The sequence below is a fragment of the Podarcis raffonei genome, chromosome 3 (genome assembly GCF_027172205.1).
Source record: "Podarcis raffonei isolate rPodRaf1 chromosome 3, rPodRaf1.pri, whole genome shotgun sequence".
Lineage (NCBI taxonomy): Eukaryota > Metazoa > Chordata > Lepidosauria > Squamata > Lacertidae > Podarcis > Podarcis raffonei.
The window spans coordinates 104,272,671-104,299,866 of record NC_070604.1 but is presented as its reverse complement, the minus strand read 5'-3'; the positions used below and the strand labels follow the sequence as shown (position 1 = coordinate 104,299,866).

The following is a 27,196-nucleotide window of genomic DNA, read 5'->3' as shown; positions in this document are numbered from 1 at the left end:
AGATTTGTAGACTTCTGAAAAAGAATGAAATCTCCCACTAATATGAAATTGCACAGATGAGTGTGTCATAATCCAGAGCAGCTGTTTGAGAGAAGGAGGGAAAGGAATTCCCTCCCCTCTATTGCTTCTGTGTTGCCTTACAAAAAACCTTGACCAGCACGTTTCTTCCAGATGCTGGAGAAACACTGGTGATTCTTAATGGCTACTTCTTGGAAGTAAAACCAGTTGATTCCTACGTGGAAGTAGTTTTAACCACCCTTAAGAATAAAAATGAGACAAGACAAGACTTAACTGACTGTTTTTCAGGTAACTGGATTTTAGCTCAGAATTAAAGTCATAGTATTCGGAGAGGGGTGAAAGCTATGCTTCTGCAATTCATACACCAAGGAAACATTGCAGAAAGGTGCTTATTGAGCAAATAGCTTCAATCATCCAGACTGCATATTGCAAGAAAGTCCAGGGTATTATTGCTTGGTTCATGGGTGTTGTTGTTGTTGTCGTTCATTTTGGTCCCTTTAAGGGTCCCTTGGTGGAAATGAGAGCAAAAATCATTGCCTAAGAAATCCTCTGGGAATTTTTACTGGCCACATTGCAACTCAACACAGCACATTCTATACTTATATCTTCCTCAGATGATCCTTTTTGGTGTTGGGATGCAAGGCAGAAGTAACCAGTCTTTCTGGACCAGTGGGCACATTTTGAGAGAGAGAGAGAGAGAGAGAGAGAGAGAGAGAGAGAGAGAGAGAGATGGATGGAGGTATCAGTTGCAAAATAGCTGGTATGGGGGTGGGCATGGCACAACACAAAATCAGAGAAATTTGCTTACCCTGGGAAGTCAGCAATGTCTTGCTGGCCCAGATTGTGGAGATCATACCACACTCACTCTCCTTTCGCAGAAATTGCTTAGAAGATACCTGCACATTTTGCCCCATAACTTCCTTTCTAGAAGGGCTAGAGACTTACATTTCCGAAACATGAAAGCTGAGAGTCTGGGGCAGCTGATGAGGTGCACCAGCAAAAGCTGGAAAGAATTCACTCTTTAAGTTGTAGCCCTGTGAGGGGAATAGGGGTCTTCTAACAGCTCTCAGCACCCTTAACAAATGACATTTCCCAGGATTCTCTGGGGGAAGCCATGACTGTTTAAAAATGGTATGATACTGCTTTAAATGCATAGTACAGATAGTGCCTAAGGCAATTACAGGAGTCCCAGTGAAACAAGGGAAGCCAACACAGGCCCCTTCAGATGTTCTCAGACAATAGCTCCCATCATCCCTATTTGCCATGCTGTCTGGGGCTGATGAGAGCTGGGGTCCACGGCATCTGATGGGCACCATGTTGGCTGCCCCTGGTCTAGAGATACTTTCTGTGCAGCATTGTTCAGTGTTATATGTGTTTTGGTTCCCTATGACAGGTCAAGTTGCCAAGTTCCTCAGAAATCCCTTGGCGCTATCAAGTTTTGTAAGGTAGCTTCTTGTCTTCAACTCTCCCCTATTTGTGATTTGCCACTGTGTTTCTCTGGACAGCAGCCATTGGGTGCAATCCAGAGAAAGTTAGCAGGCTCAAGTCCCATTGAAATTGATAGGGCTCAAGTGCTTAATAGTGCAATTTCATCTCGCTGATTTCAATGTAATTTAAGCACGCTTGACTTTCCCTGGATTGCCTCCATTGTGCATTGGTGGTACTTTGAAGCATCACACCAGTTCCATTTCTTAATACGAAAAATAAAAAATATATATTTTTTAGAAATAGCAAATCCAATATATTATCTGGGTTGCCACTGTTAACGGAGAGTGTGCTGACTGAGATAGACCTGATCCTGCACAGGCAATTCTTAGGGTTCTTTAAAAACTGTATTACACTGTTCAAATTCCTTTCACAACAAGGGGCAGTGCTGATTTGTATGATAGGCGTGGGAGAAAACATGTTGTCAGAAACAAACAAAAAGCATTCTGAACTAACTTGGCTGTTTGTGTTATACAGACAACCACTGATCAAGTGGTGCATTTGCAGGAGATAAATCCTTTTTGAAATTAATGGGTCTCTTTCTCCCTCTAACCCGAAGCAACTGTGGAAGTGCCAAATCTTGAAAGAATAAGCCTCCTTAAAACTGAGCTTGGCGATAGCTCTTACAATGAAATACAGTTATTGGGAAGATTGGCTCCATGCATTTTGCTTGGCACCGGCTACGTTGATTCAGTTCTGTTTTGGGATACCCAGCGTAGTTTCAAAATGTCGCCTTTCCCCCTGACTTTTCTTTTTATGCTTCTTTTACCAAGCCTAGCCACTCGGTGTGCTTCATTGCATCAACTCACAGAAAGAAATATAGACAGGCCGCAGTACAAAGATTCCTTCTGACATGGAATAAGATAGGAAAGGGCATTTCCTCTTAACCGACAAGCGCATTTATACTAGCCTATGTCAAAAGAGATCTCCTTAGTATAGCTTGTCTGTATTACTTTTGTAAGTTAGTGCAACGAAGCACAGAGGGACACTTTCATTTTAATTTCCGTTTCACCTATTAAAGTAGAGACTGCACACTTTTTTCTGGTTTTGTTCCTACACTGCGATGCCTTCAAGATGAACTCGCTTTGCTCAAAAGCTAGTCAGAGCAGCCTGGGAGCCTGTGTCCAGCTTCAGAGCTGTCTCTTGTCTTGCCATGTGGCAGAAGTTAGTTGTTAGAATGTACATGGCATAATGTCTCTTCAAGCCAATTTCCCTTGGACTGATTTAGAGTGAAATTGAGGGATGGAGTGTAGTTCAGTGTTAGATTATCGGCTTTGCATGCGGAACGTCCCAGGTTCAATGCGAAATGTCGCCTGAAAAGACTTCTGCCATAAACCATGGACAGCTACTACCAGTCAGTGTAGACGATATTGAGGTAGATGGACCAATGGGCTGACACAGTAAAAATCTCTCCCATATCCCATGTCCTGATCTCATGAATTACCCAGTTCCAATTATCTCGGAAGCAAGTCTTCTATTCCTTCCTGAAAGAAAGGCATTTCCATAAACAAAACATGTATCTCCTGCTATTTTCTCTGCTTGCTATGCATCTGGACACCTCTTAATGTATAGTAACCAAATTTTTAATGGTGCCTGAGATGCAGGAGCAGGTATTCCTCTATGTGTGGATACAATTGAATGAACTGGACCATTTCAAACGGCACTGATTTCAAAACTGCAGTGATTTCTTTTTTTGGTTTCTTAGAATGCCTGATCAATGCTGAGTAGGAGGTTCCTGGTTTTAATTTATTTAAAAGAGTTGTACGTAGATGGTGCTTGTTAATGTACGCTGCTTTTCCTTCAAGGAGCGCCAGGCAGCACATATAGTTCTCCTTCACCTTATTTCATCCTCACAACAGCCTTATGCAGTGGATTATGCTGAGAGATGTTGATGGCCCCAGCTCACCCAGTGGGCTTCATTGCTAAGTAAATATTTGACCCTGGGTCTCCCTGATCCTAGTCCTGCACTCTAACCACTACCCCGTAGATAATCATGCATAATAGATTTTCACTGCTTGTGCATGCACTGGAAAGCACTTTGCAAAGTGGGAAAAAAGAACGCCTTCAAGAGGCAAACTTTGCAATAATTCCTGCATGGAAGTACCTTTCTATGGAGAATTTGGGCAACTTGTTTGGATACTGCTGCATCAAGCTGCAACCGTGTGTTTACTGCCCTGCCTCTTATTAGAGTTTGGATAACAACAACAACAACAACAACAACAACAACAACAACAACAACAACAATTTATTCTTTATACGCCGCCCATCTGGCTGGGCTTCCCTAGCCACTCTGGGCGGCTTCCAACACAATATTAAAATACAGTAATGCATCAAACATTAAAAGCTTCCCCAAACAGGGCTGCCTTCAGATGTCATCTAAAAGTCTGGTAGTTGTTCTTCTCTTTGACATCTGGTGGGAGGGTGTTCCACAGGGCAGGTGCCACTACCGAGAAGGCCCTCTGCCTGGTTCCCTGTAACTTGGCTTCTCGCAGTGAGGGAACCGCCAGAAAGCCCTCGGAGCTGGACCTCAGTGTCCAGGTAGAACGAAAAGTGCCTCTCATCATTCTTAGTCACAGATGCATCTGTCTTTGTGTGTCTCCAGCAATTCTTACCAGCAAACAGGAGCGCAGGAATCTACCGGTTACCCAAGTCAGACCAATTGGTCCATCTAGCTCAGTACTGTCTGCATTGACAGAGCTGGCAGCATCCTTTCCATGGTTAGTAACAGAGGACATTACATGTCCTACCTGGAAATGCAAGGGATTGAACTACTTGCAGGAGAGGCAGATGCTCTACCACTGAACTACAGCCCTTCCCCTTGTTTCTTTGCTCCTCTCTTTTAGGTGACTCTGCTTCCAGCTCTGCAAGACCAACCCTCCATCTCCAGCAGATTGTTTTGTGTGTCCCCCCCCCCCAAAATGATTAACTTGCACAACTGCAGTAGGGGGCAGCGCTGGTGTAGACTTACGCTGAATGCATCTTGGGTTAGAGGTTGGGAAGGTATTCTGCAGGGTGCATCAGAGGCGAGCCTACGTCCCTGTGTTTGAATGGAGGTACTAACTATGGGTAGAAGGAGCTGCCTGGATAAGTAAAAGGATGGCTCCTGAGTGAAGGGAAAGAAAAAGAGAGCAAAAGGTCACGCAGCGCAGCTTGGCTTAGCATTGTCAAGTCCCATCTGCTTGTATTCTCTCCACAGGGCAGAATACATTGGATTATTGTACATTCAAAGTTCAGCAAACCACTTGCACTTCCCATTGCAAGAGAATGCCTTTTAGGCATTTGGGGCTTGTTAAGACTTTTAAGACTGTCATGCTACAGGGGCTTATACCCTTGGGTGCTTTTACAGATAGAGATGTACCGTTCAGAGCTGTCACAGTGCCCAGCAAATGGAAGGTAAAGATCGGAGACAATATAATTTCTTTTGACTTTATCTCAGGGAAAGTAAAACCATTTGATGATTAGATGTGTGGGACATAGTGCCTTTATGTCTACTTGAGCTAATTTCTTCGGCTTCTTTAAAAGAGCACTGTTCCCCTTTGGCTGCTTTGGAAGAGAAGGTCACTTTTAGAAAACTTTGCCAGAGAAAAGTCGTACACTTAACGGCGCACTGGAGAGAGGTGGTTTTAAGTGGAAAATACTTGCAGCTAACCACAGAGAGCCAACGTGAATTAACTCGGGATTAGAAACATATTTTAAAAAGGCTACATTATTATTAGTCAGTGTAATATGCTGTCAAGCCTTTTCAGCTCAAGTGTGAAACTAGCTGTTTCTTGGAGAGGATAAGAGGAGATACAGGCCTAATTCACGTGTTACAATAAACCGTAATAGCTTCTAGCGAACCTGCCAATTTCACTCATTTGGCTGTAACGCAGGAGAAGCAAACCATAAGGTTTAGCCTTACGTCTGAACTGGGTTTTGTGGCATATTTCACCCAAATAAACCATCATAGGCAAAGCAGAAAATCTTAGTTACAGATCTTAGTTCGTTTGGAGTGAAATAGGCCATAACCCCCAGGTTAGACAGAATGCAGTGACAGGGATAAAAGTTTGTTCCACGCCAGCAAGGAGGAGCAAAGCATACATGATTGGCTTTCTCATGGTAAATTATTAAATATTGGTTTACTGGGACGTGCAGACTGGGCCATAGACTGTAAAATGGAGCCGTTTTTATTTATTCTGCTAAATAGATAAAGTCTACTGTGGGATGGGCAAGGTTTACTCTGAGAAAGATTTATTCTGAGATCCTATCAGGCATCATTTTAGTCAGGATATGTAATAGACTACCTCCCTGACGACAGACCAAACCAATCATGGTGATCATTAGAGGAGAACCATGGCTAGCAGATTGCCACCTAGGAATCTCACAGAGATGAGCCTTTTGGGTTTCAGGATATACCTTTGAGAATATGCTCCCAAAAGAGATTTAGGAAGTATCATTTGTTGAACGTTTTAAACATCTCTTAAAAACCCATTTGGTTAGTCATATGGTTGCACTGATGTTTAGAAGAGCTATCCTGCACAGGTGGTGTTTATATGACAATAAATATATTATTATTATTATTATTATTATTATTATTATTATTATTATTTATATATATATATATATAAACTTGCATTATATTTGTTATATTTTGTGATCTGTGTAAGCTGCTTGGAGATTTTGCTAAAAATGCTGTGTGGTATATAAATTATCTAAATAAATAATGCTAGTTTGGACTCAAAGCACTATGAATAGACTTTTGTTTGCACAAAGTAGCCTTTCACCTTGCTCTTTCAACCCTTTGCACCTTCCAAAACATGTCCCTGAGATTGGAAAGGGCTTCAGGCGTGCTTGTGAAGTGGTGAAAGCAGCTGAAGTTGTGGGTGGGGAGATTCGTAGGATCCAGGCCACTATATTTATTATATAAGCTGCAATGTATTTGAGGGAGTTTTGCATCATCAAAACAAGTGTCCGGTTTCTGCCATACTAGAAATACATTTCTTTGGCTCTTCATGTAGCATCAGAGGATATAAAGACTCCATGGAATATTGCAATATATTCAAGTTAGTTGTGGTACATTTGTATATAACAGGGGCGGCTAACCTGTGGCCTTCTAGAAAGTGCTGGACTACAACTCCCATCAGCCTGGCCAACATGGCCAGAGCACAGGAATGATGGGAGCCGTAGTCCAACAACATCTGGAGGACCCCGGGTTACAAAGCTAAGCGAGTGAGGCAAATTTGATAGGGAAGGCTCCCCTCAGACAAATTTAATGGGGAATAAATGTGAGTCCTGAAGCAAGAACCTGATCCAAGACTCCCGTTGTGAGAGTAGAAAACAAGACTTTTGAACCAAAATATATTGTGACTAAAACTGCTTTGCTTTGGAATTTCTGCATTGTTCTAATGATTCTGTTTGTTTGGCAAGGTCTGGTTGGGAAACCACTGAGGTAGCCAAGATGCTGGGAAGAATGAAGGCAGGGTGGGGAAAGGATAGGAAAGGAGAAAAGTCTGTGTCAGCGTAAAGTTCAGTGGTTTCTCAAAGCTAACTGGTGCCACAAATCCTAGCATTGCACTCAGCCACAAACTGTAGGAACTTGGACAGAATACAGGGAGCATAAGGAAGCTGCCTTATACCAAATTAAACCATTGGTCCGTCTAGCTCAGTATTGCCTACACTGACAGGCAGAGAACTCTCCATACTTATTGGAGATGCCAAGAATTGACCCTGGGATCTTCTGCATGCACAGCAAATGCCCCTCCACTGAGTTTACATCCCCTTCCGGTCTCAAGTGGGTAAATGCTAGATGTAGATTGACATTTCCAGGTGAATTTTGCTGTTGGTTTTTGTCTTGGAGCCTTACTGTCTTATTGTTTTTATATGCCTGTGTTATGAGTTTCTCACCTTGGATTTTTTGCATGTTTGGATGTGGTTACCAATGTTGTTGTTGTTTAGTCGTTTAGTCGTGTCCGACTCTTCATGACCCCATGGACCAGAGCACGCCAGGCACTTCCACTGCCTCCCGCAGTTTGGTCAAACTCATGCTGGTAGCTTCGAGAACACTATCCCACCATCTTGTCCTCTGTCGTCCCCTTCTCTTTGTGCCCTCCATCTTTCCCAACATCAGGGACTTTTCCAGGGGTTCTTCTCTTCTCATGAGGTGGCCAAAGTATTGGAGCCTCAGCTTCACGATCTATCCTTCCAGTGAGCACTCAGGGCTCATTTCCTTCAGAATGGAGAGGTTTGATCTTCTTGCAGTCCATGGGACTCTCAAGAGTCTCCTCCAGCACCATAATTCAAAAGCATCAATTCTTCGGCGATCAGCCTTCTTGATGGTCCAGCTCTCACTTCCATACATCACTACTGGGAAAACCATAGCTTTTACTATACGGACCTTTGTCGGCAAGGTGATGTCTTTGCTTTTTAAGATGCTGTCTAGGTTTGTCATTGCTTTTCTCCCAAGAAGCAGGCGTCTTTTAATTTCGTGACTGCTGTCACCATCTGCAGTGATCATGGAGCCCCAGAAAGTAAAATCTCTCACTGCCTCCATTTCTTCCTCTTCTATAGTTAAGGAGTGAGGACATTGGATGGCATGATCTAAATCAATAACAGAGGTTGTCCATTGGGACTGACTGGGCAGAAGGCAGAGAGACCAACAGTAGGTGAAGCCAGAACCAATGACAGGGAGAGCCAACCAATTCTAGTTTTCTCCTCATCTTCCTCGCTGCTGAGTTCTACAAGGATGACCCTGAAATTGAGGAGGAGGAGACTGAGAGGCAGTGCCGCAGCCTGGGAAGGCAGGTGGGGGCTGGCTAAAGGCAGGATGACACTAGTGGGGCAGTGCCCCATTTGCCCTAATGGACCACCCTCCAGTGGTAGGAACGGCAAGTGAAACAGTACCATCTGTAAAAGGAAAGTAACTAAGCTTCCTTAAGAGATAGTAAAGCATGTATAGAAGTAATTTTAAAATGTTGAACTTGACCCCTAAAATAAATAGTGAGCAGTGCAGATGATGATGATGATGATTACATTTTACAAGTAATTTTCACCTGTTTCACATTTAATGATGTGTGGCGCAATATCCTTTGTTTAAAATGTCCTGAAGTGCTTTTATTACTTTTACAAGCCTCTTCGTGTCTAGTATCCCCTCAAACAACTGGTATAAATATATATTCCATTGCAATTTACATTTTTATTCCACAAGGAGAGAATACTAGAGATTTCCACGACCATTGGAATACTTCACATTGTAAGCAACTACCTTAGTCTGCAACGTGATTTCATTGAGGCCATGATATCAGTCTATAAAGCGGAATTCTAGCACACATTTTTCTGTGTTATTTTATCTAGATAACAATCAGTAATCTGACTCAAATCAGTACTAAAATCAACAGTTAGTTGCAAGGCAATCATGGAAAATATTGTGATTAATATTGTTAAATGTTAACGATGGCAAAAATCATTGGGTGGGGAAACACTAAATTAATCTCAGATTAGTTCAGTACTATCTGTGAAAGGATCTCCTGGATATTTTGGGGTGGTGGTGGTGGTGATTGTTTGGATTAATTTTGTTCTCTGTGTCCAGTTCTGAGCATCCTTTAAGAAGGATGTTGACAAGCTGGAAAGTGTGCAGAGAAGGATGACCAAGCTGATCAGTTGTCTGGAAACCAGGCCTTATGAGGAACAGTTGAAGGAGCTGGGTATGTTTAGCCTATAAAAGAGGAGATGAGAGGAGATATGATAGCCATCTTCAAATATCTAAAGGGCTGTCACAGGGAAGATGGAGCAAGCTTGTTTTCTTCTCCTCTGGAGGGTAGGACTCGAACCAATGGCTTCAAGTTACAAGAAAGGAGATTCTGACTAAACATCAGGAAAAACTTTCTGACAGCAAGAGCTGTTCAGCAGTGGAACAAACTCCCATGAAAGTTGAAGGACTGTCCTTCCTTGGAGGTTTTTAAGCAGAGGTTGGGTGGCCATCTGTCATGGATGCTTTAGCTGAAATTCCTGCATTGCAGGGGGTTGGACTAGATTACTCTTAGGGTCCCTTCCAACTCTACAATTCTATGATTCTGTAAGTGTGTTTAGGATTACAGCTGTACAGAAAAATTAGATGATATTTTAATTGGCACAGGTAATGCAGGCATTACTAAAGGAGAGGTTTCTGCATTGCAGTTTAGCTTTTAGAAATTGGGTCGCTTATTGCCCTGCTTATAATTTGTACATTTCCTTTCAGAATTGCTTCATTACCAAGCCGAGATAATTAAAAATACTAGTTTTAGTTTTAGCTTTTAAGTAGGTTGTACACATTTGTAGAGTCATGTTTCTTGTCGTCCCCCTCCCCACTAGTTTACACAATATATTTGCTTATTGTGTATTTTTTAAGTATTTCCACATTTTATTCATTTTATTAATTCATTCAATTAGTTATTCTAAATCTCCCTTTTTGTTAACAGAAGACTGTCATTTTGTTTTTATAAATCATAGCCATGTTGCAGGTTATCAGTTTTATAGTGTCAGAAGTAATCCACACTCTAATCTTTTCAAAACAAAAACCTGACAACTTTTGCAGAATTGAGTTTTGGATGAGGTACAGCTGTTGAGCAGCTGCTTAAAATAAGTCTCATTTTAACCCCGCCAGGAAGATGTATGAGGAATCAAATTTGTGCCACAAATCCTGCCCTACTGAGAGCAAATTCTCAACACAAAGACTACTGTATATTTTACTGTATCCTTTACTTAGAAGGTGAAATTCAGGTCAACAGGATAGAAATCTCCTGCGGCATAAGAAACCTGAACAATCGATCACTGAGTAAATATTATCGTGGGCAAGCAAAAGCCCCTGAAATCTTACAGATAGGAGGAGAGGGCAGGCTCCATTCCCGTCCTTCATCCTCTTCCCACTTCATCCCTCCTCCACCCATCCTTGGAAATAAGCCCACAAAGATTACCAGACTGCAGTTTTCGTATTTATTTATTTTTTAAAAGGAGGAGCAATATTTGCTAGCCTGCTAAAAAGCTAGTAGTCTGCATTTCCATGCTGGCCATAGAGCAGGGGTATGCAAACTAAGGCCCGGGGGGCGGATGCGGCCCAATCACCTTCTAAATCCGGTCCACGGATGGTCCAGGAATCAGTGTGTTTTCACGTGTGTTGAATGTGTCCTTTTATTTAAAATGCATCTCTGGGTTATTTGTGGGGCCTGCCTGGTGTTTTTACATGAGTAGACTGTGTCCTTTTATTTAAAATGCATCTCTGGGTTATTTGTGGGGCATAGGAATTCGTATATAGTCCGGCCCCCACACAAGGTCTGAGGGACAGTGGACCGGCCCACGGCTGAAAAAGTTTGCTGACCCCTCCCATAGAGCATGGGAACTTGGGATAGCATCAGCTATCGGGAGTAGGAGATTGGGATTTCTCCCAAAAAAACTGACTGGTGGAGGGAGGGTTAGGCTTCCCATTGCCTGAGGCCACCATGGAAATCAAGTGGTCTGGTGGAGAAGGGACAGAGAGTTCTGTTCCTTTTCTGCTAGTCTACTCACTCGCCTATGTGGAAGTCCTTGTCTGCTGTGGCGACCAGGTAAGTTTAATATGAGGCTGCCTCTGTTCCACCACTTTATACAACAGTTTCCCTCCCCTACCCACACCTGGAGCCATTCTCCTTGCTGTTCCTCCTCTCTCCTCATGGACAACAGTAGTCATGTTCACAGTATAGCCGTACCTTGGAAGTCGAACGGAATCCGTTCCGGAAGTCTGTTCAATTTATAAAACCAAAGCGCAGCTTCTGATTGGCTGCAGGAAGCTCCTGCAGCCATTCAGAAGCCACGGAAGACCCATCGGATGATCGGCTTCCAAAAATAGTCCGCAAACCAGAACTGTCACTTCCGGGTATGCGGTGTTCGGGAGCCAAAAGGTTCGAGAACTAAGCTGTTCAAACATTACATTTCCCCATAGGAATGAATGGCAGACATTTGATTGTGTTGCAGAAAGTAAAGAGGTTTGATTTAATATTTGTATTTCACTTTTCCAACAACAATGTTGCCTCCAAAGTGGTTCAAAATAGCATAAAAATGAACAAGCATTACAATTACCATAGGGATATCAGGACAGCATAAATGAGGCGAAAAGCAAACAAATTCATCACACAATTAATACAACTCAATATAAACTCATAGTGGTTCAAAATGAGAATGCATTTAGACTGACTGTATGACTGCTGCCTTTTGACTGCGCTCAGTTTTGCACTTACGAATGTAATTTTATTGTTGATTTTATTCTCTTCACTGCTTTGGTATTTCTTCCCTCCATTTTGGTGGTATAGAAATAAATAAATGACACCAGGTGTTTCCAGGTGTTACTACATGCTTAAGTTTTAATTAGAGTCAACCACGTTTACATCATTCTTGTTTCTCATGATTTTATGTGTTTTGTTAATTTGCTTCCCAAATGCAGTGCATTCATTTTTGGTTGTTTCTTATGTATTTGTAGTTCTGGTCTCTCTCTCTCTCTCGGGGGGGGGGCATTGTTTGTTATTGTGTTAACATATTTTCATGTTTTTATACTTTAAATTGCCCTGTGATCCTCCGATGGCGGGCGGCATATAAATTTAATTAATAATAATAGTAATAATTGATACACACAATAGTTCTTTCATATTATCAGGCAGAAATCAGCTTCTTTCAGAAAATAACCTTTCGATTCAGCAATACAAAAACACAGAAAGTTTGGAAGGAGCCAGAGACGAATTTGTACTTTGTTCATTCCAGGAAACAGCACCAAGACTGGACCAAAATGATTTTATTTTTTATTAAAGTAGAAAATAACAGAGCTTCATCTGGCAAGTTGATCTTGGGTTGAGTGTGGGGGAAGTTCAGCAACCTTTTGCTAGAGATATCAGACCCTTTTTCCAGAAATCAGAGGAGCCCGGGGAATTCTCTGGACCTTAGCCATTGAGATCCATTACACTACTTCCTACACAGTCTGTTCCTGAATTCTGTTCCTTGATCACTGTGACGAGTGGCAGAATGTCAAAGGAGTAGGGTGATTTGTTGATAACTTTATAAAGGTTGTTATAGCATAGAATTAATCTCAAACCCAAGAAGTAGGTTGAAAAATTCCCATTGCTGTTTTAGATAATGTGCTGAAATCCTTTACCTAAAAGGATGGCAGCTGCACACTTTGCCCCTATTCTCAGAATACCTTAAAGGGTGTGTGTATATATATATATATATAGCTTTAATTAAGAATTCTTTTAATGACACCATTTTAAAATGTTGAGTTGGGATTTTAAAGCAAAGCAAATATAATCTGCAGGCGTGCAACATATGTTTTGTACTTGCACATTTCGACACGGAGAAACGACCAAGGCTCAAAAAAAAAAAAAAAAAAGCAGAATGTTCTTATTTATGGGAAGATTGAGGTTGAGCTAATCCTCATCTAATAGCTTGTGGTTGTCATATGTTTGTTTATATGGTCATTTTGTAAAATCGTGCTCATTCCACTAGCATCTGGAAGGCTCATAATATTTCAATACACAACCGTTCTTGTTGGCTTAGAACGGTGAAGCCATTTCAGTTGATGTTGCCTGGCAAGTGGTTTAAGTTTATAGGGTAACTATGTTCAAAGTGTTTGTTTAAGAGAACGGAATCCAGCAAAGAGCTTGCATATCTGATTGCAAACATTTGATCTGTGTTCCGCGACTGTGAGAAGGAGAAGAGGGAGAAACTGATTCTCCTCCTCCTCCTCTTACTATTTTCCTCAGGCATTTCCCCCCTATTATCTTGGCCTTAAATACCACAAGAAGGAGGGGAAACCTGTGAAGAAAGGGTTGGTACTGCAGCAAAAAAGGGAGGGGGGAGTCTGCCTTTATGATATACAAAGCTGGTGTGGTGCAGGGCATAACTTGTGACCTATTAAGTTGAATGCAGCTCATCAGTTCTGTATTGTAGTTCACCAGATGCTTGACATTCATGCCTCTCAATTTTTGAAGCAGCAAAAATTGAAGGTTTATAGACCTTCTGGTGAGTAACCATACATGGCTAGTAGGTTGCATTTGGCTTTGCAAGTCACAGATTGTGCAGACCAGTTGTAGGGGGCTTCCAGGGTCCCTAGGCTAAACTGTAGTAGCTTGGGTGTGAATTTGTGTGTATGTAGCCTGTCCTGTATGTAGACAGCATCTCGAAGCTACCAGCATGAGTTTGACCAAACTGCGGGAGGCAGTGGAAGACAGGAGTGCTTGGCATGCTCTGGTCCATGGGGTCACAAAGAGTTGGATACGACTAAACGACTAAACAACAAAAGCCAGTCCTGTAGTGTGTGGCTCATAGGATATGATGGGTAGTTGCTACTGGTCACCTCCAAGGCCCGCATGCCTACCCTAAGGCATTCTACTTGGTGTCTGATAGTCTACCCAATGTCATGGGCACGTTTGTTTCCTGAAGCACAGCACTTTTAATTTTTGGCATAGAAGTGTCTGGCAGCTCTTCACCGATAGGTGTTAAGGTGTACTGTCACTGTTGGACTGGAGGAACAGGTCAGCCTTTGGTGGCCCTGTTTCTTGGCGAGAAAGACTTCTGCCACTCCTCCACCAAGTCTGCTTATTGCCAGTCTTATACATTGCCCCACAAAACTTAATGGGATTAACCCACCAAGAAATTATAGATTTTTTTCTGTGCTGGTGGCATTTCCCCCTTGGAAAAATCCAAACTGTACATTCTCAGTGTGTTTTGAATTCAGATGATGAGAGAGGGAGAGAATTGTGGATTCTAAGGGGACACTTTCTGAGACCTAGGAAGAATCCTGCTAGGTGAAACCAACGTCCTGTCTAGTCCAGCATCCCGTTTTGCACAGTGACCAACCATATGCCTATCGGAAGCCCTCAGTAAGGACATACGGACAGCGTCCCTCTCCCATTGTTGTTCCCCAAAGGCAGATATTCAGAGGTATATTGCCTCTGAACCCGGAAGTTGTCTATAGGCATCATGAGTAGTAACCATCAACAGACCTGTCCTCCTTTAATAGGTGGCTTAAAGTCATCTAAGCTAGTGGGCATCACTACCTTATGGCAGCGTATTCCTCAAAGTTATTACACAGAATTATATGGAGTGCTTTCTCTTTGTCTCCTGCCAATCAAATTCACTGGGTGACTCCCAACTTCCAACATTTTAACACTGGGGTTATGTGTCTCCCTATTCCCTTTTCACAACTCTGTGCCTAATTTTAACACTCCCTGGATTGCGGCCTCTGTTAATATGATGAAACAGTGCTTTCCATGCCACTACAAATATCTCCCCATATGAGGAAAGGGACGTAAGTGAGCCAAATCAAGTAATATTTTATTACTTTTTCAATATAAATTGAAAAAAGCATGTTTAATCTTTATTATGCATATTATTATTTAAAAGTACAAGCCAAGAGGACTTGTTGCTGCTATAGTAACAATTTTCTTCATGGTTCCTTTTCCAGATGTATTTTTTTCCCCCGAGTCCCAAAAAGTGTAAGCAAATTTTAGACCCCTTTCTAAATTATTCATGTATTCCAAGCAAGATTTTCCTAGGTGTGGTCTATCTTCTGATGAATCTTTTACAATTTGTCATGGTTTTCTTTTTGCCGGCATTCTGAAAATATGGGCAAACCGTTTCAAGCCTGTTTTAGATATTGCCATCTTTATGCTGAAACATTTTCCCCACCCACAACTGCAGTGCTCAGCATGAAGTGGCGATGTTTACATTTTTATTATTATTCAGCACATCTCCCTATGGAGCCCGTGTTTGGCAGCCGCATAACTGGATGCCATACATAGTAAGGTAAAGGTAAAGGTACCCCTGACCATCAGGTCCAGTCGTGACCGACTCTAGGGTTGCATGCTCATCTCGCTCAAGAGGCCGGGAGCCGGCACTTGTCCGCAGACAGCTTCCGGGTCACGTGGCCAGCGTGACTAAGCCGCTTCTGGCGAACCAGCGCAGCACACGGAAACACCGTTTACCTTCCCGCTGGAGAGCGGTCCCTATTTATCTACTTGCACTTTGGGGTGCTTTCAAACTGCTAGGTTGGCAGGAGCAGGGACCGAGCAACGGGAGCTCACCCCGTCGCGGGGATTCGAACCGCCGACCTCTCGATCAGCAAGTCCTAGGCTCTGTGGTTTAACCCACAGCGCCACCCGCGTCCCCATACATAGTAAGGAGCATTTAAATGCTATTATTATTACCATTTTTTATTACGGATGCATTTTCAGGCTGCTTTTTGGGTGTAACCCACACAAGACAACTTATTTCCCCAATTTACTACCAGTGTTTTGGACTTCAGCTCCCCTTGGCTCCAGCCAGCTCAGGTCAGGGATGATGGGAGCTGTAGTTGACTTGAACAATGTCTGTGTGCTTTGGACAGCAGTTGACGTTCAAAGAATCTGTGTGAGCATGAGCACCCAAATACCCCCTGCGTTACTAGTATAGCGTGTGGTGTGTTTTCACGCCCTCTTGGTTGTGTCTGCTCAACTTATGGAATGTTTCCTCATCCTCAACAGAATAGCTTAAACTCCTAAAAACGAAACGCTGTAGTATTATTGTCTCTAATTTGACCTAGGTTCCCCATCTGTGGGTCTAGTGTTCTTATTTCCTGGTCAAGGAAGCAGTCAGTTTTCCAGTTTACTTTACAGGGCACATTTTCATTAGTCCTAAAGAAGGGGTGGGACGCGGGTGGCGCTGTGGGTAAAAGCCTCAGCGCCTAGGACTTGCCGATCGAAAGGTCGGCGGTTCGAATCCCCGTGGCGGGGTGCGCTCCTGTCACTCGGTCCCAGTGCCTGCCAACCTAGCAGTTCGAAAGCACCCCCGGGTGCAAGTAGATAAATAGGGACCGCTTACTAGCAGGAAGGTAAACGGCGTTCCGTGTGCTGCGCTGGCTCACCAGATGCAGCTTGTCACGCTGGCCACGTGACCCGGAAGTGTCTGCGGACAGCGCTGGCTCCCGGCCTCTAGAGTGAGATGAGCGCACAACCCAAGAGTCTGTCAAGACTGGCCCGTACGGGCAGGGGTACCTTTACCTTTAAAGAAGGGGTAGTTAACATGGTGCCCAGTCTAGCAACATTGGGAGCGCACCACTATGGCTGCTCCTCTTGTACAGTATATAGCAAAATAACAGTGACCAAACCTGCCTGCCTGCTGGTCCTTGCCCGAGAAACAGACTTCCTTTTCTAGGAAATAGATGAGACACATGAAGAAAAGTGGGAGGGATGAGGAAAGATAATAGAGAAAATTGTTGTCGTTGTTAATTTGTACACTGCCCTATACCTGTAGATCTCACAAGATAAAATCACAACACAAAATTATTCCTTCCTTTTCGCCTTAGAAACCATCCCTCCAGTTGTATTTGCATTAGGGTATGTGGACATCTTTTGCTTGCGTATCCTTTGGTTGTGAGCTAACGCGTTTGTAGCACCACTGTTTCAGCTACTGTAAAAAATTGGGTATAAAATACCACTCCTGAGAAGGAATGAATTAACAGTGCTTTGAGGAAGAAGAATGTAACTCAGTTTGTTAGCCAGGCAAGGAGTCGACATTATTCGCTTGTGGTTTTCATTTTGCTCTGATTTTTGCTTAAGACGAGCTCCTCAGAGCCTCCTCCCTCTCTCCCCAACAGCACTGTCAAGACACTTCACTGCTCATGGGCAAAAATGTTAAAACTGTGCGGTGGCTTTGTCATGTCAAATATGTAGCATGGAGGTGGACTGAGACCACCAAACTGTTATTAAATCACTTCTTTTGCAAGGCACCCCAAGCTATCTGGATGATAAGATGGTATCCGTACTGAAACATCTGCATTGTATGCCAGAGATGGCGAGGTGAAAAGTGTGTGTATGAGATTCGCTTTGCCACCTGGCTCCTCCCCTCCCCTCCAGCCATGAAATTTTACATGGGTTTCCTGCATGACAGCACAATATGCTCTTGTCATGCCAGATGTTGCAATCGTGTTTTATTCCTAATTGATGACCTAAAAGGTTTTGCCTCAGCTTCGCAGGAGGAATCTTCAGGTTATGTTTCCTCAATAAACTGAAACAGCCTCGTGTAGAAGTCAAAACACTATATCACTCTTATTTCTTTTTAATTTTAAAAGAAGCATGGGCTGACTTCACAAGATTCACTTCACACCTCCAGCCTTCAGATGTCTTGTTTTGACAACACTATTTTAAAGATTATGAATGTGCTTTGATGTTTGTCCCAGCTGACCTTTAAAAGAAACTTTTTAAACAGAATCTCTAGCCTCATCATCATCATACTTATTTTTAACTCCTTATATTTTTCTTTTGGAAAGAAAAATCCAATATCTGTGAATGAAAACACTATTCAAGATTAGTATAAGCATTTAAAAAGAAATGTGTCTCTTAGTTTGCTCCCAAAAATAGATATAGAAGTCAGTTAATTTTAATGTGTTGTAAAATAATTCTACTCAACACTTTAATATTTTGTTAGAATATTTCAAAATGTGTATAATAACTATTAATGTTATTCTTTCCCAGGGAAAGAATCCCTGTGGTATAAGTCCTGTTAGTTTGTGGCAAGAAACAACAGCATAGAATCTTGTTGTGTCATGAAGACGAACAAATATATCAGCTTTTGTGGAACAGAAACCATGTCCCTCGGGGATGTTCAGAAGCAGTGCGGTACAGTGGTTAGCATGTCAAAATAGTACTAGGCGTACCCAGTTTCGAATCCCTACTCCACTATGAAGCTCTTTGGTTCATCTTGTGCCAGTCACAATACTCTTCTTCTCTGTGTGTTCAACTTGTGTGTGGCCAAGTGGGGTGAGAAGCTGGGCCATGACCCCAATCTTTGTGGTAGACCCCCAAAGGTCTGAAAAGGGGTCATCTATGTGTGTATTGGGACGCAGGTGGTGCTGTGGTCTAAGCCACAGAGCCTAGGCCTTGCCGATCAGAAGGTCGGTAGTTTGAATCCCTGTGACCGGGTGAGCTCCCATTGCTCGATCCCTGCTCCTGCCAACCTAGCAGTTCGAAAGCACGTCAAAGTGCAAGTAGATAAATAGGTACCACTCCAGCGGGAAGGTAAACGGTGTTTCCGTGTGCTGCTCTGGTTTGCCAGAAGCGGCTTAGTCATGCTGGCCACATGTCCCGGAAGCTGTACGCCGGCTCCCTCGGCCAATAAAGTGAGCTGAGCGCCGCAACCCCAGAGTTGTCCGTTACTGGACCTAACGGTCAGGGGTCCCTTTACCTTTATGTGTGTATAACGCTGTGCATGTAGGTCAGGGTCAAGGCTATCCTGGCCCATGATGTTGTGAAGAGAGGTACTCTCTTGACCTAATCTGACTCATGGAATTGTTGTGAGGGATTTGTCAAAGAGGATTAGTTCTGTTCATGGTGCTTAAGGCTGTCGGTGGCTAGGAGCCATGCCTGCTATGTTCTCTCTCTACTGCCAGAGGCAGTATTCCTCTGAACACTGATTGCTGGAAATCACGAGGGAAGAGTGGACAATTGCGCTCATGCCCAGCTTGCAGGCTTCCCATAGGCATGTGGTTGTCCATTGTGAGAAGGGGATACTGGGCTACATGGGCCAATGGCGTCATTCAGCAGGGCTGTTCTAATATTCCTATTCACCATTGCTGGCTTTCAAGGATGCCAGTGGTTGGCAGCAGAAGCTGAGATTGGAAAACAGCTGTGCTTTGCTTTGTACCAGCTTGTAACTGAAATAATTCTGCGTGGTTATATTTGCTGTTCGTAATGTTTAATGAAAAGAATAAAAATCCTTTTTTAAAAAGAAAAGAAAGACAATAAATGGAAAATATTAATTGTTGGCAGCAGAGGTGGTGCCAAGGAAAACACCCCTCTATTTGCTATTTTTAAATTAAGAGAAAAATAAAGTGTTGGCTACCGAAAGAGGACTCAAACTTTGCTGTTAATTTTTACGTCAGTGTATTATGGCACTTTACATTATTTGATGTTAGGCATATATTGTGTCTGTTAGAATCAGTCTTGTATTTTATTTGCGCAATTTTATTTTAATTTGTGTTGGCTGCTCTGATTGTGCCTAATGTAAAGGTGGGCTGCACTTCAAATAAATATGTGCGTCTCTGAACATACACAGATAAATTCGTTCTACGCTGTGTTTGCAACTGGGCTTCCCTTCACAACTTTCTTCCTGTCTTCCTCTTCCTCTTCCTTTAAAAAACAAAAACAAAGCAAAACCGTCTACTCCAACCCTTTGTTACCTCTTCACGCATTCTTCTTTGGTAAAATAACACCGCCTTTTAAAGACTGTTCTTGATCTCTTACCACTGGAGCTCCAATTGGTAATTATATGTGTGATTATTATAGGAGAGCATTTCTCTCCTAAGCTGTACTGCTTGCACTGATTAACCTTTTGTGTTTTTGACAAGAAAGGCATATGTGAAAGCCTTTGAATTCACGAGTTCTCTGTTATAGAAGCTGGCGGATCGGATGACACCAGTGTGGTTCTTTCTAAGCCAAGCCTGCGAGCTGCCATTGTTGGTGTATGTTAAAACTTGTAATAAAGGATGTGAAAACTTGTGCGTGACCGAGCAGTGAACTTAACCTTAACTATGCATCTTTATCGGAAGGTGGGGATGTAGACCTGTGAATGCAGCTCTCTGCGGTGTGCATAGGTGCGTGCCTTTGTGTTGTGGTACTGGAGAGATCTCACGTAAACAATTACGTATCGGGTTTGTTCTCTTGTCTTGAAGCATCAGTTTCTATCAAAATGCCTGGGACCCTTTCAGAGCAGTGTGTTTGTAATTATGTGCTAAGGTAAACATCATAGCTTTCTGAAACTCTGTTGTAGCTAATGGTCAAGAGATCACTTGGAAGGATAGGTGCCTTGTATAGTCATTCTGCATTTCTTGATGTTCTAGTGGCTACAATTTAGAGCATGGGTAGGCAAACTAAGGCCTGGGGGCTGGATCCGGCCCATTCGCCATCTAAATCCAGCCTGCGGACAGTCCGGGAATCAGCGTGTTTTTACATGAGTAGAATGTGTCCTTTTATTTAAAATGCATCTCTGGGTTATTTGTGGGACCTGCCTGGTGTTTTTACATGAGTAGAATGTGTGCTTTTATTTAAAATGCATCTCTGGGTTATTTGTGGGGCTTAGGAATTCGTTCATTTTTTCCCTCTTCTTCAAAATATAGTCGTCGTCTCCCCCAGGTCTGAGGGACAGTGGACCAGCCCCCTGCTGAAAAAGTTTACTGACCCCTGGTTTAGAGCTTCTTGCCTGTTAACTTCCAGCAAGCTTCACTGTACTCTTTTCAGCGCCTGCTAAAAACACTTTTGTTTAGACAAGCCTACCCAGATACATATAATGTTTTCATCTGTTTTTAGCTTATCGTTATTTTGATTATTATTTGATTTTTTTAAATAGTTGCTTTGAGCAGTTTTTTTTTTTACTGATTTTATTGCTTTGTTCTTTTTGTAAAACCACTTTGAGGGGTTTTGCAAACAAACGGTATATGAATTGCATGAAATACTTACATGCGTGCATGGATACAATTTCTAGGGTTGGTTGCTTCCATAAAACGCAGCTACTTTTTTCCCTGGCCAAATTTCTGTACCAATTGACAGGAGTTTCAGGGTCTTGGACTGAGAACCTTTGGTTCTCTGCGCAGCCACCTCATGCGGTGAGCTGTCAGTAGGGATGAGCAAATATTCCAATTTCAGTTTCTCATTTTCCCAAGCTATGTCCATTCCTCCACATTTCCACATCATTGTGCAATATCTTCTTCTTTTTTAAAGTCTTTGTGAAAATTCACCAGCATTTGGTGCAAATGTATCCTAATACAGTTTGTTTGTAGTTTTCACTAACGTAGGCACACTTTTAACCTAGTATTTTTATACACATTGCTTGGCTGGAGAACTGGATTGCAAAATTCAGTGAAGTGTGAACTTCAAAGAACGGCTGTGTTTTGGTTTGCATACCTCTTTCGGTATCTGTGCATTAGGTAAGCTCGCCTTTGAGTACAAACCGAATCAAATTTCTCCCCCATCCTCAGCCATCAGAAATGAATTTTGGAACATTCCGGAATATTGAAAAGTATCACGAACGAAACCCACTCAGCAGATACATAAACAAGAACTTGAAAGGCTTGGGAAGGAAAACGCACGCAGCAGATTGTTACTTGTAATACTGAATTGAATTTGGGACGCAGGGCCCAAAAGCTGACATGGACACTTCCTGGTATAGCATGCCAGGCGTACCAACACACTGCAAACACCTTCTTGGAGTGACATACTCTCAGGCTTCAGAATAGCACTACCCACCTGGGTTGGCTGTTCGACCTTGCTGAACAGGAAGGACTACTCATGTCTTCCTCTTTGGGGTGTGACCTTGCTGAAGCAGTGAAGTCTTTCTGCCTCTTGTGTGTTCCTATGCAGTCCTCAACCCTGACTGTGATGGGCAGGGCCGGATTTAGGTTTGATGAGGCCCTCAGCTACTGAAGGTAATGGAGCCCTTTATATGTCCAGCTGTCCTTTGTCAACAACAAATTGTCGCTGTTTTTTGTGTTGAATATATGCTATATGGTAATTTATGGACCTAATAGCTATCTAAAGCCATTTGCACATAACAAAATACATATTTTATCAAAGTAATTGTTGAACTGAAATACAATTAAGAAGAAGTATATTAATTGTGGGGCCCTAAGCTATAGCTAAATAGATAAATAGGTACCGCTCCGGCGGGAAGGAAAACGGTGTTTCCATGCGCTGCTCTGGTTCACTAGAAGCAGCTTATTCATGCTGGCCACATGACCTGGAAGCTGTCTGCGGACAAACACCGGCTCCCTTAGTCAGTAAAGCGAGATGAGAACCGCAACCCCAGAGTCGTCTGCGACTGGACTTAACAGTCAGGGGTCCCTTCACTTTTACATTTAAGCTATAGCTTCTTTAGCTTATACGTAATCCGGCACTGGTGACGGGCAGCTATGACAGGGAGAATCTTTTGCTGATGGGTAATTAGGCTTTGGGAGCGATTGAACGGTCCTGTCGCACCAAAAAAGAATTACCCACAATGACTGATTGGAAAGATTCAAGGCTAGAACAAGGAATTGTCCAGAGATTCAGTTGCCTGTTCCCTCTCTGTATGGATGCTTTGGACAAAATTGAGCCTTTAATTACTCATAGTACACAGTTTGAGAATTACAGAGTGAGCAGTGCAGCTCATTCAAGGCGCTTTGAAGGGGCTGTAGTTCTGTGGTAGAGCACATGCTTTTCACAGATTCAAGTCCCAGTTATCACTAGGTAGGGCTGGAATAAGACCTCTGTCTGAAACCATGGAGAGTTCTACAGTCAGTGTAGAGAATATTGGACTATACGCACCATGGGTCTCTGTATAAGGCAGCTTCCTATCTATTAACACAAATTATCGAAACAAAGGCCTGCAACTCCCTGGCTTTGGGATTTCTCCACCCCAAAATGCAATAAATAAAAAGTTTAAAAATTAAGCTTTTAAAACCCTCCATTGATATTATTAGTGTGGGCTTTGAAAAAGCCAAATGGCTATGTTGTGATCAGGGTGCAGAGCCAAGAAAAGAATTCATTCTGCCCCCAGAAGACCACTGATCTAGCAGAGCAATCCAGTTGGCAGAGGTGGAGGGAGGCCAATTTATGGAGTAACAGTTTTAATCTGTTGGTGACTCTTTAGAGCAGTGGTACACTGAGGACTGCAAGGGAAGGGGTAGAATCTGAAATCTCCATTGTCAGCAGTGAAATCTTGATCCAGCTCAAAATATGCTCCCACTTAATTGGACAACTCTGTGTGAGTGTGTATCTATCTACCTACCTACCTCAATCTATGTTGAGATTCCACCATTATAGGGGGGTTGGACTGGATAATCCTTGGAGGCCCTTTCAACTCTACAGTTCCATGATTCTGTGATCTATGTTAGTCAACTAAAAGTGTTTAATTGGCTTGGCCATCTGTTAGCTATTGCAGCTCTAATAATAAAATAAATAATGTTTGTTCTCTGCGGAATTGCAACATATATAGATAGAGATATATAGACCGTTTTGAGAAAACATTGTTCTCGGGTTACTATTTGATGAGAAATGAGTTGAGATATTGGTTACAGTGATATCACGGTATTGTCATTTGAGGACATGCCAAGGAGTGTGTGCATACTTTTGTGTGTTTGAACGAACGCTATGCAAATACAGTGGTACCTCGGGTTACAGACGCTTCAGGTTACAGACTCCACTAACCCAGAAATAGTACCTCGGGTTAAGAACTTTGCTTCAGGATGAGAACAGAAATCGTGTGGCAGCAGTGGGAGGCCCCATTAGCTAAAATGGTACCTCAGGTTAAGAACAGTTTCAGGTTAAGAATGGACCTCCAGAACGAATTAAGTTCTTAACCAGAGGTACCACTGTATATCAATATAAACTATCCAGGACTAGCAACAACAATGCAACAGGAAGATTGGACCATTCACACGGTGTCAGATATCTGGTTGCAGTTGATGCACAAGCTTAGTGAATATTAGTGCAATGTATGTGACGCAGGTGGCGCTGTGTTCTAAACCACAGAGCCTAGGACTTGCTGATCAGAAGGTCGGCGGTTCGAATCCCTGTGATGGGGTAAGCTCCCGTTGCTTGGTCCCTGCTCCTGCCAACCTAGCAGTTCAAAAGCACATCAAAGTGCAAGTAGATAAATAGGTACCGCTCCGGCGGGAAGGTAAACGGCATTTCCGTGCGCTGCTCTGGTTCGCCAGAAGCGGCATAGTCATGCTGGCTACATGACCTGGAAGTTGTCGGCAGAAAAATGCCGGCTCCTTGGCCTATAGAGTGAGATCAGGGCCGCAACCCCAGAGTCGTCCGTGACAACCTAACGGTCAGGGATACCTTTACCTTTATCTTTATGTGACCGAGGTAACTGATGACTATAGTATAAGAGAGCATATATGATGCATGATAACGTTTATGTTTTGAAACTGTGTACTGAAAACAACCGTTTCAACTCAGATGTATAAATTTTGCACATGTTGTCTCACTTAAGATATGAAGCTAGAATATTTGTAAAATTATAACTTTGTATACTTTCACAGAACAGGGCAGCTACAATTGAAATTCATATTTCCTAAAATGTTCAATTAACAAAATCTATCCACAGCATCCATTAATTGATTAATTCTACTGAATGAAAAATAGAGTTTTGTTCATTTCTTTATTTAAAGATTTATAAACGGTTTCCTAGGAAATATTTCCAAAAAATATTAACAGTGTTCTTTTTTTAAAAAATTGAGAAAAGTGAGCAACTGATTAAGAGTGCCACACATCATAGTAATCTGATATTTTATGTTCTGATTGTCTAAATTACTAAATTACCCAGATTTCCAGCTCAAAATGTGGTGTAAATTAAATTTTGTTAACTATTTATGTAATTTGCTTAAGCTAATTTTATGTTTGCTTCAAAAGTTGGTTAACGGTGTGTTTGTGTTGATATCTGATTACGGAGGCATGTCCTCTTACTTAATCTCTTACTTGCATTTTTAAAAAGTAGACCTCAAAAAAATTTACATGATGGGATTAGTTTCTAGAGGTGCTTTGAAGAAAATGTGCTACATATTTTTACAATAAAATGGCGTTTTTTTCATGTGACACTCTCCCCCACGCCCCACGCCCACCTGTAACTACATGACCTTTAACTTTATTTTTCTTGCTCCACAGAATGAAAGTTACCAACACTGGACAGACGCAACAAAATGTACTTACTTAGTCCTACATTTCACGGGACACCATTCTTATTTTTTTGCTCTTTTCTCCCCCCCCCCCCCCCAGTTTCCATTGCGAGACGAGTACAGGACCCATTAGCTGAGCTAGTGAAAATTGAGCCCAAACACATTGGAGTTGGAATGTACCAGGTAAGGCAGTGCAGATCATTTTAATCTAAGTATAATCCAACCTGATATGAAGGAACACTGAAACAGTGCTTGGTAATTAAGTGTCAACTAGTTATATGTCTGCTTTAAAAGATTTGTGGAATGGTAATAAATATTTATAAGTCCTGGTGCAGGTTTTTTCTTTAAAAATTCCCTGGCTTTAACGATTGCGACTGAGACTTAGCGATGGCTGCAGCCAGATTTATTGTCTATTAAAAACATCAGATCAGGCTGGTAACCTGATCCGCAAAGCCTTCTCTCTTTCACATTGCTACAACAATGGGTTGGGGTTTTTTTTAAGCCCTCTTGGGAAAACACTATAAGATATTGATTCTCCACTCAGAGGCTATTGGCCTATATCCTTGTCTATGACATTTCTTCAGCTATTTGATCCGGGAGCCTTTATTCCCCATACCTTTAAAATTAATTAAATATGAAGTGGAAACATTTTAATGATTAAAAAATACATTTGAGCAAATACGTATGTTAGCATATAATGGAAATTTCCAGTGTTTTTGAAATTGGCAGTGGTGTAAATAGTATTTGGCCACGAACATGTAATCCGTTGCAATGAAAACCAGTTTTCAAAAGTGTAAATCTGATGGTTTTTTTCCCTTCATTGGGGGAGACCATCCAACATAGTGTGGAAAGTGGCATGGGGGTTGCAGGAAGAAACACTGGAAATCGTATTTACTTCTTTTACAGTAGCTTTAGTGGTCACCTTCGGTGTTTCAAAAGCAGAAGAGCAGCTGTGGTTTTTAGCCACAATACTAAACAACAAAAATTCTATCAACTTGTTTGTGGGTGTTAGGTTATACTAGGCCTTCAAAAATGTCCAGACTTCAGGAAGTGAATCTCATATTTGCTAGATCCTTCTCACCAAGTTGACACTGTTAAGGAGGCAGTTTGTCAAACTTAGAGTTCTCCTAAATATTTGAGAGTCAGGTGTACTGATTATTTGTTGCATAAAATCTATACCCGCTTGATTGTAAAAGCAGAAAAACTAAACCCTCAAAGCAGTTTACAAAAAGATAAAACAATATCAAGGTGGGTTCACAACCATACTTTAAAGCATACAAAAGTTAACATACTAAAAAAAAATACTATTAATTACCAGATGCTTGGAACCCACATGGCTTCTATTGATGCATGTTCTGATCATTGATGTTTCTCCACAAAGCTAGAAAAAAGCAAACGTCTCGTGCTTATTGTATCAGAGAGCACAAATTAAATCATTTCGAGAAGGAATTGTGTCTAAGCACATTTTTTATAAGTGAGTTTAGTAACCAAACATTGGAGGGGAGCCTTGGTTGTTGTTGTTGTTTTTAAATCTTGGTCTCAATTCATGATCAAAATAATTTGGCAGCATTCCTAGTGAGGGCATATAAATCAAAGGAGTGGAGGGCCTCACATATGTGATCTGTTGTTGCTGCCACTAGATCAAACATTGGCATGAGCCCCCTTGAGAGCACTGTCTGGTGTTTTAAAGGCTATACAGGCCTGTTGAGGAGACCAGGTACTGAAATTAATACTCTGGCGTGGGTGAGATGACAAGTGTGTCTTGCCGGTTCCTCCCTGCTCCTCCAGTGACAGCAGAGAGTAGACAATACCTTTAGGTAGACAAAACCTCTTGTCAGAAGTTTTTAAGTGAAAAATATCACCCCAGAAGGTATATAAGATGCATGCTCAGTGATGTAAAGGAATTCTGAATCACCAGAGCATTCAGTGCCACTTAGGGAGACAAATTGTTCAACTTGTGTGTCAAAAGTGTTATTATCCTTCGGCAACAGAACAAGTCTAAGGGGAGCGGATTAAATTTTTGTGACTTTT

At 42.2% G+C, this 27,196-nt stretch overlaps 1 protein-coding gene across 2 annotated transcripts in view; it reads left to right on the top strand.

The window, feature by feature from the left end:
- The window catches only part of SRBD1 (S1 RNA binding domain 1), a 175,621-nt gene that overhangs the window by 72,293 nt on the left and 76,132 nt on the right, over positions 1-27,196 (top strand). For both annotated transcript variants that reach the window (XM_053383372.1, XM_053383371.1), the window contains one exon: positions 25,266-25,348. In XM_053383372.1, the coding sequence (XP_053239347.1) occupies positions 25,266-25,348 (83 nt within the window). The remainder of the gene's footprint in view (positions 1-25,265; positions 25,349-27,196) is intronic.